An 18,521-nucleotide genomic window follows, 5' to 3' on the forward strand; every position below is an offset into this window, starting at 1 on the left:
TTTCATTTAGTCTCTTTTAATACTGCTAGAATTATGATACATGTAAATAAAAAAATAAGAGACCTGATTGCATTTTTTGAATTGTTTATTTAACAGTTTTCTGTTCCTCCAATAATTCCACTTATGTTAGTAATTACAAGTTTATCGACAATATTTTTCGTTTTTATTTCATTTTCATAAACGCACTTTTTTAATAAACATCTCCACAATTCTTCATAACACGGTCGTGCGACCTACTGTCTCGATCGTTCTAACTCTTAGGAAAATGCAAATAATATTAAATTTGAAAATCTGTCTACATTATACGAACGTGAAACGTTTAATCTTACTTCGAGTGTCAAACGATGCTAATACGGAGAGGGGTAGCCGGCGCTTGCTACGGCGTAGGCCGGCGCACGCGTCCCTCCATCGCCAGGCTCGTAGCGCCGACTGTACACTCACTTAAGCGTTCGCGCCGTCCGTTTATTGGACAATCACACGTTTCTACATGGATCTAGGACGGCCTCATCATATATTGAAGATGTTTACGTTTGTAAATAATAGTGGATTGTTGGTGTTTAACGCCGACGTGACTGTAAAATCGGTCAACCATTATTTACGAGGCGAAAAAGACTTAGTACACGACCACTACTCGAGAAACACCTACGACACATCCTAGATCATATTAATATATAGGAGGCCTGCTTACTTGCCTTATGGCAGTTGCAACCGTTGGAATGACCCGCATCGGGTTCATTCTCGTTGTTACTTCTCATTTAAATTTTACACTTTACACTATTCTAACTCTCTCACTATGATTTTAGATACATTACCGCTTTCTTTAATAATTTACGAACCGATCAAATTACAAGACAAATTTTTGTGACATACAGAATGCGTGCTCTCTGATAAAAATATATTTATATGATCTAGAACTTATTAATATTAAAATTAGCATTAAGTCCAAATTATTATACTAAAAGATAAACATAACTCTATTAATTTTCTCTACCAAATGAACAAATGAAATATAATATGTCTATTGTGTTCAATGTATTTTAAACAATTGAAATATTCGAATTACGAGTGGATTTTATAGCCATTAAGGCACTCAACAAAGAAGGGGCTAAGAGAATAAATTTATTCAATATTATTCTGCTTATAATATTTTTACCTCAATTTTCCTTATTTTTTCAAAATCGTGTAGTATCATTCGCACTGGACAATAATCATGAAAAAGTGGATAATATTAAAAATAAGTCGATATTCTCTTAGTCGCTTGATTGTTTCATAGATGTACACAAACATATGAGTCGTCATTCGCAAAAATTATACATTACAATTCTATTTATAAGTAATTTGAAAGAAGAAATAGCACTTTCGGGGCTTCAGTAGATACCTATTGATGAATCGATTACAAACTTATGGTAGTAGTCAGTAGTAATACAAACTATTATTTGGTACACGTTTATCATAAGACATGGTTGAATCCAACATATTCACCTTACAGCAAACGCCTCATCAAACGTATAAATATTTGTATATATATAATATAACACAATGTGATCCTACCGGTGAATCCAATTAATTGACTAAATAACCAATTGTTAATCGAAAATGATAAATACATCCATACCCTTCACTTTTCTTTCGTGAGTCCTTGCTTTCATTCAACATTGTATTGTAAACGTCCATCAAATTTCATATACATAACGCGACATCTACCTCCACGATCATGTCCTTTCCCATTGTGCAAAAAAATATTTATCTTTTAATGATTATTGTCTTATTACATTGCAACTATTCAAACATTATACGAGTTATAGATAGCGACGCAACATAATAAGCTAGTAAGTAATTGAAAGCCCTAGACAAATGCAAAGGATATGCAAGTCCAGTCGAACCTATTAACGTGCATTTTTAATTCTATTAGTTTTCATTCATTTCTTCATATCTTTTACCTCTGCAGGGACACAAGTCGAGTTAGCAGATGTCATTTGACATCGATAAAATATTTGCATTGCATAACTTCTCTTTTGGTCTCAAATCCACGACTTTTTATTTAAGCCGAACTAAGCCAACACTGCTTTCAATTACTTATTAGATTATAAACATTCAGTTTAGACTTCGAATCCTATCTTTGGTCGCAGCATATAGTTTAGCATTCCACCACATGGAATTGCCATTGTAATAACAAGATTGAAATAATTATCCTAGATTAACTGATAAATAAGCACGGTTAGTACAATCGCGTAAAATACCTTAGACGGTTTAATATAATCACATAAAAATTACATAAAATTTGATGGTCGTTAACTGTATACCATAAGTACCTATACTTGCCATGCACAATATCGCAATTATAAATTTTATTAACTTGTGTTCAAATGCCAGACCACCAAACACGGAAATCTGTCTGATTCTTAACGGATGAAATATGGTGATGCTGTTGATAGATATCATTATACAATTACAAAGTTTTTCGTTGTAATGCAATACTAGATTTTAGAGGTACCTTCGCGATACTTATCAACTTATATAATATTTATTTTCATAAGCGCATTTGTTAGTCTATCTTGTGAGTACGCATTAACATAATTCCTAAATTTCGACGTATAAAATATGTAACATCCATTTTACAGTATGAAGAAGGCTAACATTTGGTGTTGTTTCCCTTACATTAGTATTACGAAGAAGAAAAACATATTATCCTATTATACAAACTGTGCAATATGTAAAATTACAGTTCACTTATAACCCCGAAAGCAAATAGATTTACTGTGCGTGTCCGGATAAATCGTGTACACAAAATTTCGTCAAAAACAAATACTGAATAAGATACGAAAGGCCTGGTGATAAAAAAATACGACCAAATTTTATCACAAACTGAGAAAACATTCGATACATAAATCGTGATACTGAAATTGAAAACGCACCAAAGTAACTACATTCATATTCCTATGCTATTTATTTCCAGTTATAGTTACAGCTAAGTACATAATATTCATACATTGTTAGCAACTTCTTTCATAATATTTGTGCGTTAAACATTTACACGTTATTTATGTACATCAAAACATACATATAATTAAAATATAGAACATAAATTACACCAAACTTTTAAAGAAACATCAAAATACACTCATTATATTAAACCTACTAAAGACACTATTCAATGAATTTTGTTCATGAGCGGACCTCGTCTATGTGATTCTACATGGATAACAGTTAAACACTACCAATTATTGCTAATGTGTTCCTACAAAAATTAAAAAGTTACTAAAACCTGATTTCGTTCTCATATTCGCGTGCTTTTAAACCAGTTGCATAATAAATGGGATTCTGTCATTATTATATTTCAAAAATATGTATTCTCGTTAAAAAAATAACAAAACTTGTAAATAAAAAAATGAGGCATGTCATATAATCACAAACAACATTCGAGCCGAACTCCTCGCTTTTGGTCTTTAATACTCTACTCTAATGTTAAAATAGTGGACAAGAAGAGAAGATTTTTTAAGAGTGAGAGTAGAAATATCCAAAAAGAAGGAATGTACGGTCAATGTGTAAGTTTTAACGAGTGCTCGAAATTGATCCAACTAATTATGTACTAGTAATTCATTTTCTAATTCTAAATTTTGATAATTTACACATAGATATCGTGAGTAATGCCCAAGCTATATGGGCCGATTTTACCTATTGTACCTATTATAACTCACTTTGATAATTATTAAAATTCATAACATGGTTGTGAAGTGAAATTTAGAGAAAAAAACGAATTAATTGTCGAAATAAATATTACGGTTAACAATTATTTAAATGTGTAGAATGAGGTAATAAAACAACGTCGGTGGTTGGTTTTTATAGTTTAGAATTTAACTATCACGTATCATTTTGCCACTGGTTCATCGTTCTTTACACTCAAGTTACCGTATTGCATCTCTATCCATTATACAATATTATAGTGCATTTCTTCATCAATTTTATTATTCCCTTGATTTATACAAAATGAAACATGAACGGTCGTCACAACAATTACTCATCCAATTCATTACGACGTTAATTAAATGATTATTCATTAGTCATTACATACTTACGGCTTAATTCTATAACTGATTTGTGAACTCTATTTACTATTATTAGTTACAATTAACTTTCAATTAATTTCCTACGGCTTGACATTATATGAACAGTATCATAAGTTGAATTGCTCTATCGTAGCGACAGAACTGGCAGTTTATTCCATATTTTAATCTAACCTTGCAACCGCTTTCACTTCAAAATGAGTGAAGGCACTAGGCATCACGATTGAATAAACTCGATTGGAGGTCTGTAACTTAAAACAAATCAATTGTACTATAAGAATGTCCGAAAAAGTAGGGTTCATACCTGTATTCAGATGTCCAAACGTTTTAATGGAAATTAAATTCGTTGTATAGACATTTTTGCGAAATAAAGATGTAGGTAATTTCGTAACGAATGTAAATTAAAGTTGATCAATGTGAGACATAGAAATAACTTACTATATTTAAGATTAACATGTTAAAAGAAATAGTTATGACATGTTCTACCGAAAACAGTTTCAGAGTAAAAGTAAAATGGATTCTACATATAAAAGACTTTGAGTGTATCCAATCCTTCCATGAAATAAAGCAAAATTAAATGAAATAAATAAACTTAAAATTAGATACAAAGTGTTCTATTTTATTACCGCGATAATGAAATGTGCAAGTAGATAGAGAAATTTAAAGTGTAGAAAATAAACTCCTAATAAGCTTTAATAGACAATTAGCACCCTCGGTGGTCTTTATTCAAAGACTGGGAGTGGAAACAACAAACCGTTTTAGTTTTATTCACACACATTAAAAACGTAAAAAATAACTTACTTAATATTATTATCATTATCATTTGAATACAACAACTACACCCTCGTACGAGGATAATTCTCAACAAATATCCATTCGATAAAGTCTTTACAATCATTAATTTTACTTTGATTTTGATCACATAATCTTCAACGACGCAACTATCATATTATTTTTTTTTAAATAAAAAAACTAACAAACACTGTAACCTATATAATTATTCAAAAGGACTGCACCCATTAACATGGTGACGGTCTCTGCAATATACAAGACATAATATAAATGTACATTATATATATTATAAAACAAATATCATATAAAAATCATGCTCAACCACGTGTACAATCTTGAATAGCTTACTTTCATAAGACGGATATATTATTACATATAATTTATTTTTCATTACTTCTTACAAAACAACAACTACGTTATTTAATCCTAATATTCATTTCTTTCAATGTTTCATACATATTATATAGACCAGTGTTAGGCATTCTTTGGCCGATGGACATAGAAACAATGACCTTTTATATTATTTCAAACAGAAGTAATGGTGTTTTCTACAAAAATAATGAGGTTAACATCATTGTGATTATAGCAAAAAAACCATAAATTTTATGGCAATGAAATTATTCCACTTTTATTAAATATTGATTTAAATTATCTATGGTTACCTAACACACAAATAAATCTACTATTGATCGCATTGTTTCGAATTTATTTAACCTAATATTATATATACCCTTGCTTCTATGCCGCGACAAGCTATATCGTTACAAAAATAATTTTCTAAAACTCATTCATGTAACACTATTGTCAATCTGTTTTAAAATAATCTTAATATATTACTCGTGTTATCCTATCTGTGCTTCAATGATGAAATACAATTTAAAAAATGATAGTATTACGTGAAGTTAACATTTTTAAAGCCGCACAAATACCAACATTTTGTATCCTTTACTAACGCAAAACAAATGCTCATATTATGTAACAACTTTCCGACTCCCGGCTCAATTATTTAATCATTATACATGTGAATGCCGTGAGTGTGACTTAAACTCTGCTACTCGTAACAACCAGTTGGCTGAAACGGTTACACATTTTGTGCAAAAAGACCACCTCTTCTATCAGGAAGTTAATGCTTGCAAAATTACTATTTATAACTTTAACAAAATACGCGTTACTATTTCATTAAATCCTGTAAATATTTGTGCAATATTGGCTACAAAATAATAAACATTACAAATGTAATAAATAACTTCAACAAAATAATTTAAAAACCTTCTCGACATACATATACTGGCCGGAACATCGTCAACGGCACTCAATCATCGTCAACAGTTTTCTTCAGACATCTTAGTAACGATATAGAACTATTGGTGTTTTTTCGTTAGGTAATGAACAATCGGACACAAATATTAACTTAGAGTCTATAAGGGCCGGAGGCTCGCGATTCCGTTCGGCGGCGGAACGGGCCCGGCGTCGCGGGTCTCCGGCCGCTTCGTAAACGTTACCGCACGTTTATCGTCATAAGTACATCACTAGTAAAAGTTTCCAACGCGGTTCGGCGATCGCAGTGCACGATGGTGCGACGCACGTAAACGTAAAACTATAACCTCGATTCACGCACATTCACTAGAGGTATAAACGACGTCCAGTAAGTCCGCAACATGGAGGCGAGTGTGATAAGGAGGGCTGTGGCGAGGAGGGCTGGCCGCGGGGAGGCCGCGGGTGCGGAGGCCGGCGCCTGGTAGGGCACGGAGCAGGTGGCGGTGCGCTCGACGACGGGGCTGCAACGCTCGGCGTCGGGCCGCTGCGGCTCGCTCAGCCGCGACTCGCAGTGGTAGCAAAGGCGGCCTTCGCAGTACCAGTAGCAGCAGTCGTCGGGACCGTAGTTGGACTTGTTCGCCTGAGCGCCGGTCTCTGGTATGCGTGGATCTGGAAAATTGTTCATTTTTCATTCAACCATTTTAAATGCTAGTTTAAAAACAGTAAGTATATTATAATTTGAATGACGACTTTTGACTAAAGAGCTTTGAACTCAAAGACTGTTCAAATTTAATAATTAAAAACATTTTCAATATGAATAGCTCTATAAAATGCAGTAAACTGTCAGTTCAAAGCGTAGAAATATTAAAAGTAGCCTCATTGTACGGAAGCTTAGCCGCTAGCTACTTATTTAGTTCAAAGAAATTGTGCAAAAGAATAAAGGGTCAATGTGAAGAAAAGTGAAGCAACAATTGGTCAAAGAAATATAAAAAGTGTGCAGTTTACAGTAAGCACCATTTGTCACTAGTATTCTCAATTTGAACTGCGGCCAAGCGGCGGTGGAGAGCTAATCGAGCCTAAAACGTCCCTTTTACTGTTATTTGCCAGCACAACACATGCATTCAGCATACATTTGTTCGAAGAAAAGGCGCGCTGTAAGCTTGCTTTTATGTAATAACGGGTATCTTTTCAGTCAGTGTACATTCACTAGTTAAATGATTTAATCGCATATCGCTAACATACCTGTTCCGCATAATATTCATTCTATAAAATAATTATATTTGAAAATTTTAACTACAGCTGAAATGTGATCACCATCAGGCCATCGAAAATTAATAAAAAAAAACGAATTTTCTTTCCTTAAAAAAAATAAAAATTACGGTGAATTAAAATAAATATATCTACTCTACTGCGACACACAAAAACAAAACCATTACCGAGACATAGGAACGTGGGCTCGCCCGCATACTGCGTCGGGTAAGCAGGAGCGCGGTCCGCCGGCAGAAAGTATGGGCAGTGTTGCTCGACGAGTTGACAAACTGATAAGCAAGGCTTAAGGCGAACTAGGGGTCGGCCGGGGCCGGCAGCCGCTGCGCGCACCCAGCGACCGACGACGCCGCCGCCTCGTCGCCGGTCCAGGTGACCCACGCGCTCGAGATGGCGCGCGTGCCAGCGTGCGGCATGCTCGGCGGGTGTTCTTCTGGATCTGCTGCCCTCATCGTTTTCCTCGGCTCCTTCTTCCACCCACAGTGGCACCATTGTACTGCAAGCCCACCGTCGATACGTTTCCTGCAATTTACGTTGTTATTACTCGATAGTTGCACGGGGCAAGGTTTGAAGATAAGATAAAAGAAAAGCGTAAAATGTAGGTTGTTAATCACTCCTACGATCTGACTAAAATATCTTACCTAAGGCTTGGTTAAAAAAAGAAATTAATATTATATTGCAACAAAGTTTACATACTGCCAACCGATCTATATAGATCAAAAGCTGTACCTAATTATAACGTTATTATTAGTGTACGTTATGTTGTATACACTCTTCTAATGAAAACGGGAATAAAAACGTTTCAGAAACCGTACAAGTCAATAGGCAAATTTAGATATATGATGAAGGAAGTTTTATCAAATACCAGACAGCTAGTGCATTCAACCCTTCGCTGTTTTTTCGTTGCTCGGCGTTTTTCACCATCAAAGTAAATCGCCGTTTATTGTGGCAGTGATTAATTAGGTTACGAACGGGACACACCGCTTTCAACTAAAACTTTGACGTTTGTTGGAATCGATGGACAGCTTGCCGTACGTGCTTAAACAATGGACGATATTATAAAGTGGGATTATGAAACTGAGTTTAAGGTACGATAAAACAGTGTAGTAGTTAATGTTTTTCAATTTTATTGTATATGAGATGTGGATTACATGTTTTAAGATTACTTATACCGATTAATTTCTAGCCGTGAAGAACAATGATAATATATCATTGTTTGTTTCATTCTGCATGGTTTTCATGTATCGAAAGTTTATTTACCTACCTAGAACAAAAAACAACGCTTATTACATACATTCTACAATGCATTATACATTTTTGTGATGACAAATATATACTGTTTGAGACAGTTTTTAGTTATCTTAATAGAATGCAAAAGTTGCCCCTTAGGTACATAAATCGAATGAGCGGAACAAATTCGATTGCTGAGGTGAAACTAAAAAAACCGAAAAAACTATAGTAACGTAACGTTTAACATTTTTTATTTGCTTTGCTGTATATAACCTGTTTCGGTTAGGTTAGCAAAGCGTATTTAAATTCGAAACAGTAAAAATAATAAATTGGGGATATTTTAATGAAAGTAATCATGACGAGCATAAAATCGGATATCTAAATTAAGGAATTTTTTTAAGAATACCTACTGTGTAAATTTAATGTCACAATTAAGAATTCATGTACTGATGGGCAAACTAATCCATTGTTTGTAGAATATCCTTTTCCTAATTTTCCCCTTAGGAATTTTAATCAAATAGCTATGAAAGAGATCATACGTCACTGTGGTCACAGTGGTCTCTGTACAATAACCTCTATGTTTCAAGTCCTCTTCCTATGAATTTAAGAATTACAATGGTCGTTAAAATTCTTTTTGCATCTAAAACTGACAACCATACTAAAGAGGAAATGCCTCGTTAATTGATGCAATCTCAGCATCGGCTTTGTACAAAGTAATCATGTTAGTAGGCCATATCTTGTGGAATATATTCGCTTTGATATCAACTTATGTCTATGTAATCTGTAGAATCTACGCACACATTCACATACAAGGACATATTAGAATGGGGTTTACAATGTAATCACACGCTAAGTCTTCAACTAATAACTGTTTACTACGCATTTAAGTCGTCTATAAGTTGACATCGAATATACTAAATTTGGCATCGTAATATACGTATGAAAAAAATGTTGCTAAGCCTACCATTCCAGAATGGTTATATTTAAGAAGTATAGGAGCATCGTTTTTAAAAAAACTAACTGCGTACAGTATAAAAGTTTTATTGCACAAGCAACTTGTTCAGCTTATTTATTAGAAAATTATAACATAAGTTAACTTAAGAGCTAGCCTAACTCGTTATTTTTAAATACAAAGTGACGTCTCACAATTAAAATCTCAGTCTAACCGTGCAGCTCTTTACTTTTGTTCTATTAAGATCTCTAAGAGTCTTGAAAAATTTCTACGGAAAAATATTCTGAGAACGTTCGTTGTATGCCAAGTAAAACTGATTCTATTCTTTTACATAAAAATATAATTTACGCGGGATGAACCACCTAGATTAAAATATATTATAAAAATCACCTTTTTCTCTTGATGAATATTTATGCTGTGTTCTATTTCTATATATTTATTTGAAATATCCACATTTTAATAAACCTTTATAGTAGCTAAACTCGCCTGACTATTGAATATAATAAATAGTGAAGTCCCGAGTCCTCTAGTGGGGTATGGGGCAGATGACATACACCCGTTTCACTGATCGATTTGCTTTATGGTCAAGAAGGCGATCAGTCTTTCATATCCTGCCAGACGGAGACATTTTTTTTGAGATTCCCCACCGGAAATCGAACCCAGAACACCTCGGTTCGGCGCTACTACGTCAAGCAATGTACACAGGGTCACCTATGAATAAACGCGGAATATGAGTAAAAGTAAGTTTAAAAACAACGTTTTTTCACGAGTTTTGTTCCCAACAAATGTCCGAGCATAGCGACAAGAAATGGAGCCATAACCGCGCTAATTGTGGCCTGATGACACATCGCGGGATTGCGGGGGTTGTTCCAATAATGTCATCTTGTAACGGTTATAGCCAATACGATGTCCTTTTACGAGCATTCCTTTATCTTATGGCCCATTGACACGTGCTCTCGATAATTATGTGTGAAAATAATTATAAGTGTTAGTGGCCCTGTTTAACATAATTGAGGTTAGAGAGAATGTCTCAATACGCCTCTATAGCTTAGCAGTTTGCATGGTCTAAAATACACGTATAAATGTCAGATTCAGATGTTTCAATGTTATATACTTTCAGTCTTTTGTCTTTAAGAAACTGCTTGTACTAGATTATTGACCTTGACCAATGTTGCTATTTTCAAAATATTTCCTAACCAAAGTATATCATACATTTTTTATTGAACAAAAGTAAATAAATTACTTATACAGCTTTTCATTACCATCTCCAATGAGGAATATAATCCAAACACGTTGAAGTGCCCCTTATATTGGTTCGCTTTAACAAATTGAAGAAGGTGACTTGCCTTTCTCGCTAGGATAAATCAAATTATGAGTTTCACTCATTAAATAGCAGTAGGTTCTAACAAATCAGAACAAATGGAGTTGCGGGGAGTAATGTCCCTACGGGTTCGGCTGCCTCCCTTCTCCCGGCTTATATAATCAATCATACTGGGCGCTGTATCATTAGATAACCACAGATATGAGTGAGAAGTAACAAACCAATCAGGAGAGAATCGCTTAGTTATTATGTAATTGAAAACGCATTAACTGGACCGCATGTAACTCAATCGACCGTTTAGAGTAGTTACGTATGTAACCAGATATGTGCATGTGTATACAATGTACCTACATAGTATATATGTTATATATTTACTGATCACATAATATTCATGTTATGTACGATTTCGCCTGCATGTTTCGAAAAGATATAGACAATTATTTTCAGCGTATCATCTAAAAAATGTAGGAAAAGTGATAGTGTTCAACATGATTTAACATATTCATTTTTGAAACGTTAATTACAGATCACGTATAACAAAATAGAAATATGACGTATCTGCAACAGCGGACTGACTCATTTAGTCACAAGTTTAATTCACAATGAATGTCAATAGTGGTTAAATTATTATAGATTTCCTATAGTATAATACTTAAATAATATATGATATAGATACCTAACAAAACGATCGGAATAAACCCGCATTCATTATCATCTTACCAACTAGGAAGCGAGCTGCTCGCAAAAATAATAAAATGTCAATAATATTGAGTGATACACATCTCGTGTGGGTTATCGTCCCTGTGACCCAGTGAACGGGATTAATAATCATTCGGTATGTAGAGTGAAATTGAGCTGTGAGTCATATTGACTATTGTTGCTTGTTAGTCTTAGTCATCTGTATACGATTCGTTAGTTATTACTGAATTGAAGAGATCGTGCTCATGTTTATGATAGAAAGACAAAAGATGCATAGCCACAGATGCATAGTTAGTTGATTTAAAAAAACTAAATCAATTAACTATTGCCCAAATTGTCCGCAACAATGCTTTCTATGGAAATAGATCTTTTAAGTATATGTGTATAATGATATAATGTTTCTGAACGTTTTAAGCGTTCATTACATAATATCAATTTAAATGAACATGAAAATACACATATATTAAAAACGCAAGCACTTTTAGTATCGCGTTTAATCAGAAACATACTTTGCTGCCAATCCCTTCAATATCATTAGATTTTAATTCAAACCAAATCCATATTGTATCGAGTAAATTATGTAGAACATTTCAAAAACTAGACCACATTATACTGAGCACACATAAATTGCGGCATCGGGTATGGTCTCAAGGGAATAAAGAGCAAAATTAACAAAATAAACAGAAGCTAACAAACAGTGGCGCGGGTAATCCCCTTATCGCTTATCCCGGCGTGCTGATCACGCGGTTCTGCCGCTACTGTGGAACTGAGATTTGAAATTGCTATTTATTCGATATTCATTGCTCGTGACGCTGTTGTCATCCGCTATACTTTGTTCTGTGTGCTTAGTTCTTCTATAAATTATTGCATAGCCAATTTTAAATCAAATGTTGAGTGCGTTTATATGTGATAGGGCGACAAACATTTTCAGCCCACATTCATATTACGTGCTGGGTATTTAGTCAATTCAATCCGTGTAGCAATGAATCTATCTACCGATATGAAAATAATTTTAGAAAAATACGTAAAAAATGCGTTCTCAGATTATTATTATTTATTTGAAATTATTGATTACATATTATATTGATACATAATTTTAAACTAATGTTAAATGTGTCTTAGTAGTGATTCGTCGAACCGTCTCGATGTATGTTATCTGATGTATGTTAGTTTGTTACGAAGGATTTGATAAAGATAAAAGTCATTGTAACAAAAATAAACATCGCACGGTTTAAAGAAAGTTGTCTGGCCTTTTTTATTTTTAAAACTCATAATGCTGTGAGATGCAACTGAGCATCACCTACGTTCTATTAGGAACATAGGTTTTTGTCATACATAGCAATAGATATATATGTTTATTTTGAAAACAATATAAAGTGATGCGTCATTGTTTTTGTCAATTGTTATTTAAACATAATAAATGGTATTTTATGTCAATTTATATAATACGTATGTTTGCGTCTATATTAAGCTACTGTTTGTATTATTATCCTCCTCTATTTCCCAAATAGGTATAATAAAAGTTAACAATATATATAAAGAATTATATTCTTGTATTGATATTATAAAATGCAATATGTACGTAAAATGTGTACGTGAATAAAATTTTATTTACGTATACTGCTTTTAACCCTCATCAATCGCGATTAGATATACTAATTTTAAGTTTAACTATACTTCCGGCTCATACTGCTAATCCACAGTGGCTTCTACAGATTTTTTTAAATAGACTATGAATCTATCGAAATAGGCTCTCTCCTTGAAATCATACGTTTGAGACAATACTAACAAATATACCAGGACAATAGGAGAATAATTTTAATTGGTAACAATTAATCGAATCGACCTTAAAGAAAACAAGCGAATATATAATGTTCATGTAGTAATATTAGTTTTAGTAGTAGTAGGTATACGACTATATAAATAAAGAGGACAAGTCAACGATTACAGTTCAAAGCTTGCTATCCACTAAAATGTCTTATAATTTTAAACAATTACAAACCAAGGAACAAGAGGTACAAATATTTATTAATTTTAACATAAAATTACATATTTGAATATTATTGCTAGCTTTAATATATTAAGCTTAGAATATTATAAACGTACTCATCGTATATAACATTATGTATTTGTCTTTATGAAACTGTTGTATTTTTATTACAAACAATATCAAACGCGCAGCACGTGCATGACAGTTTAAAAGCGACCACGATCAAAGGAAACGCTTGATTTTCATTGACCGCGTTTTGATCGATCCTGACTGTTATTACATTTCAAACTATTTACTGCTTTACATGCATTTTGCATGTTGCATTTAATAAATAAAATTTCATGAAAACTGAACGTTTTTCTTGGTTTTGGTAACTTGTTACTACTCTTCTCATTTTTATATTATTTGGTTATAGCGAGTAAACACAAGACGTAATGGCTTAAAGTTGAAACTAATACAACAGAATACGTGAAGACTGTATCATTACTTACGTAAATATACAATACAAAGCAGTCTAAGCTACAAACGGACATAAATATTTATGTGTGTAGGCATTCGTGCTAACGTCCTATCGCCGGAACCTACGGAAACCAATATAAAATTGTTGCATTTATTGCGAACAAAGACAGTAAAAGTGAGAGCATTCTATCGGCTGTGAGCAAATTGTTACAAATAGCGACGCGGAGGCTTCGACAGGCAGATCCGCACAATGGCTAGAGCGCTATTCAGAGGCGCTGCTTTCGTAGCCGGCGCAAATTTCCTCGCAATTCTGTTTTATTTTTTCCTCAGAAAGCATTGAAATACGTTACTTGGCCTCGTTTTTAATGATTCAAATTTTCACGTAATTTTCCTTGAAACATAAATAATTTTATTATATTCGTTGCAGGTAGGAATTAGGCGATGGCTTTTTATTGGATCTAAACATTTATATAGACAGTGATTCATACAAAATACTTTTGAGATTAACCTTAATGAAAAAAAAATTGCAATATCGCAAATGATCCAGCGATACAATAGATCTAATCTAACCATAAGAGCTAAGTATTTAATATAAAGTCAACGGTGTTCCTAATGCAAAATGTGATGTGATAAACAGGATTATAGGAAAGGAATAGGAAGAGGAAGGTACGAATAATGTTCAATGCATCTCAGAAAGGGGACCATTAAACGTGTGCCAAATTCATAATGTATTAGGAAAAACTTATAAATATCCCCCTACTCAACACAAAATATTAGTCCATGAGTGCTGGTAGAATGAGACGCTAAGGTCAAATTTTGTATGGTATAAAAGGATGAAGATTTTCAAAGAATACATTTACTATTTAATCCTTATAATAAAATTCTCCTGTCATCTCACTAGTCAATAGCCTAACTATACATATTTCATGTAAGATGAATGATGACATTTACTGCAAACAGTAAAGATGTTATGTGATGGTTAATATCACTACATCATGAACTTTTTCAATAATAATAATATTAGTAATGTAACAATAGATCACGCGAACGACAATAATTGCGATGCAGAGCGCGTTGTTGCTAACGGCTGCGACATCTCATAATAACAAACTTCGTGCAAACCTCACTTATCCACTCGACTATTGCAACGGGTTTTATACGAAACCCGGCGAGATTGAAGAGAATTTTCATAAAAAACAACCCATGCAAAAATGTGGCCTTTTGTTCTATACGTAAAATAATTACAACGAACGAAGTTGGGAAATAGTTGTGCATCGGAATTCACAATATAGCCAAACGACAATGTTTAAATACTATGCTCGTATGTAGGGTAATTATGTTACAATTTAGAATTTATGGAACGGACAATAGACGGATTTTATCTATGTACGTTTTTCGATAGGTCCCTAATTTCTCAATAGACTACATCACCTAAGTAAGGTTATGAAATATTATGTGGTAAACATTTAATACTCTGGTGCACTTGATCTCATAATTTCTAAGCTCTGATAAAGAAAATTCGTTTGAAGCATTCTATTTTTTACGAAATAGTTATACAGCGAATAATATTAAATAATTCTGTATCATTATATAAACCCGATCCGAATTAAATAAGCTCATGATATGCAACAAACCAATTAATTGAAAGTTTGGCGCCAAGCAATACCGAACTTGATTGAAACATGGATGTACTGGCAGATTAATAGTGCGGCTGAGACTTGCACACCCTGAGGAGCAGCTGCTCGCCTGCCCACTTCATCAGATGCCATAATGCAGATGGTACTTTAAGCCACTCATATACCTGGATTAACTTTACCCTCGTTTTTCTTCGATTTACTACCTTAATAACACAGCCTATAAGAATAGGTTATTATAAAATAATAGTATAAGAATAGGTTTATTTCTTGAGGACATGAATTCCTTGTCCAGAATAAAGGTCTTAAATATGAATATTTTTAGACATTTGTTAATTGTAACGAATAACAGTTACGACAATATTCAAATCGATGGCCCATTAAAGCATCACGTAACAGATTTTACAAAATATAATATGACATACATTGTTTTAATGGGTCTGGCCATATTGCACAAGAAAGTGTAGGAGGCACATAAGTAATCACGGTTCTGTCTCTCAATAATCCATACCCGGGAAAACTTAAAATCCGAGAAAACGTTCAGCCATTATACGAAAAAAACAAAACTAAACTGTTGAAAGTGGAGTGAAGAAACTAAAAAGAACAAAGGGAAGTCTGCAAAGACAGCGATATAACCGTGAAAGCGAAAGAAAAACGACTCGAAACATTAAAAGCTTAAAATTGTAGCACGTGACTCATATAATCGTAGAAACGTGGTCATATTCATCTTGATTACTTGGTTTTTAGAAGGAATAACTAATTTTTAAGAGATTTTATTCAAAAACTCTCCACTTAAACGCCTCCTGTTTTTGTTTCTTGTAAAGCGAGTTTTTTTTTCGGTATTTTCCAATCGAATCCAGTTCTTCGTTCTTTTTAGAAATGGCAGTACTAGTTTTTAAAAGAACTTAAAATACTTAAACAGCTGTGGACAGGTGTTACAAAACACGATATCTGAAAATCATTAATTTATGTTATTTGATTATTCCGTAAAAGGTTAAACTGAATAATATGTTTGTAATACGTAATGAATAATTGATTAATCAAATTAAAAGTTCATCCATAAATTGTTTTATATTAACATTAAATAGAGAATGAACATATTTAATGGGACTTAATATAGTTTGAGCGAGATATTTAATAATACGAACGCATCGTAAATGGAGCATGCATATCGTTATTTCCCGGGTTTTTTATATTTTTCGCGGATTTATAATACAGATCGGATGCATAATTAATACCAACAGCATTACACTGAACTTATAAATATTCATCTAAAGCTGTACTATATTAATATTAAATGTACCTATTACTTTTACTGCTTAGTAATTTAACTGTTTTTAAGGAAGAAAGGGGGAAATTATTTACGGTTTCATATTGATTTGCAATTTTGATATCTTAGTTAACGTTATAAGGGAACTAGCGCCTTGGCTTCATCTGTACTATAATTATTGTTCGTAAAGACCTTCCTTGTGTGTTAACAAAAACGTTACAAAAGTTAGCCGAATAGCAACAGATTTTTATTTATATATGTGCGCAGATCTGACATGGCATCTCGTTTGTAAGATATCAACAGTTTCCAATAAGAATCAACCAAATTATCTCACTTGCTCTTATACAGAGTATACGTAAGGAAACTATTTAATCCTAGCTCTTCTAATCAGGATAGTAAGATAATCTCGCAAATTATTGTATTGTCACCGATGCTTGAAAAGTGTACAAAGTTTCAATTAAATTTGTGAATATACAGGTGAAGCAAATAAATCGCGTCGAAAAGAAAAGAAACAATTAACCGACCTTTGATTTAACGTCCCCAAAAACGTAGACATAAAGTGAAAGCACATGCCCACTGCATAATATAACAGACTTAAGCTTAAATAGCTCCAGCTCGTTTAGTAAGTGTCGACGTAATTGTTGATTCACCTTAGCATCAAATATGCAGTAGGCCTGGGTCTCCCGAGAGAAACTATCTTGGTAACTAACTATAGGCGAAGTGTTGCGACTTTCCGCCTTCGAGGTCCGACGTAAATGCCACAGCGGACATGACAGCGGCCCGATACTATTTTAGTTATTTGTTAAAAGTAGATTGATTTGAACTTTCTCAGACGCTTCGGGAAATATGGTACTTTATAAATGGATGTTGCTTTGTTTGATATGTCAAATACATTTTTGATATTTTGAAGTGAAGTAGGTGACTTTTGAATTCAATTAAAAATTTACAACAACATTGTGACATTTGCACTTTAAAATTTGTGTCTTAAAACAATATTTATTCGAAATAAATGAAAAAGATTAATCACTCTGTATATTAATCACGTTTACAACGAAGGTTTACAATTGATATTCTTTTTTATTAATTTTAGAATGCATAACATATCTAGAATGCATAAAATTTACACGAAAATCAATTAAATACAGTATAAAACTCTCAAATAAAAATATTTTATAAATAAAATAGGGAGATTCACTCAATTGAATATATATAATACAATTTCCAATATTCAGTGCATAGGTTGTAGCCATTCAAACCATTTATGAACTTAATATGCTCGATAATTTTTATTTACACTGGTTCATGGAGTGTTCTTATTGTATGAAGTTCATTTCAATTTGATATCTCCAGCTCTTTTTATACAAAAGGTAAGAGACAAAAGCATTAAATATATATCTCTGAAGCTGGATCCTAAAATCGACGGACGGACAGATTAACTACAGATTAATCCTTGACCCATAACCTCGCATTATACGAGAATAATGGAATAATTTTTTGTGTAACATTTTTTTTTGTTTACCTAGTCTTGCCATAAATATTGTAATAAAGAAAAAAGAAAATTGTTAACTGCAAATAACATTTATTACT

General features: G+C 33.2%; 1 protein-coding gene across 1 annotated transcript in view; it reads right to left on the minus strand.

Moving 5' to 3' along the window:
- Positions 1-70: 70 nt before the first annotated feature.
- LOC119830308 overlaps positions 71-18,521 on the minus strand; it is a 39,268-nt gene continuing 20,817 nt past the window's right edge. The window contains exons 2-3 of the mRNA XM_038353270.1: positions 7,550-7,901; positions 71-6,782 (exon numbers count right to left, since the gene is read on the minus strand). Of these exons, the coding sequence (XP_038209198.1) occupies positions 6,454-6,782; positions 7,550-7,901 (681 nt within the window). The 3' untranslated portion in view covers positions 71-6,453. The remainder of the gene's footprint in view (positions 6,783-7,549; positions 7,902-18,521) is intronic.

Source organism: Zerene cesonia, chromosome 11 (assembly GCF_012273895.1).
Source record: "Zerene cesonia ecotype Mississippi chromosome 11, Zerene_cesonia_1.1, whole genome shotgun sequence".
NCBI lineage: Eukaryota > Metazoa > Arthropoda > Insecta > Lepidoptera > Pieridae > Zerene > Zerene cesonia.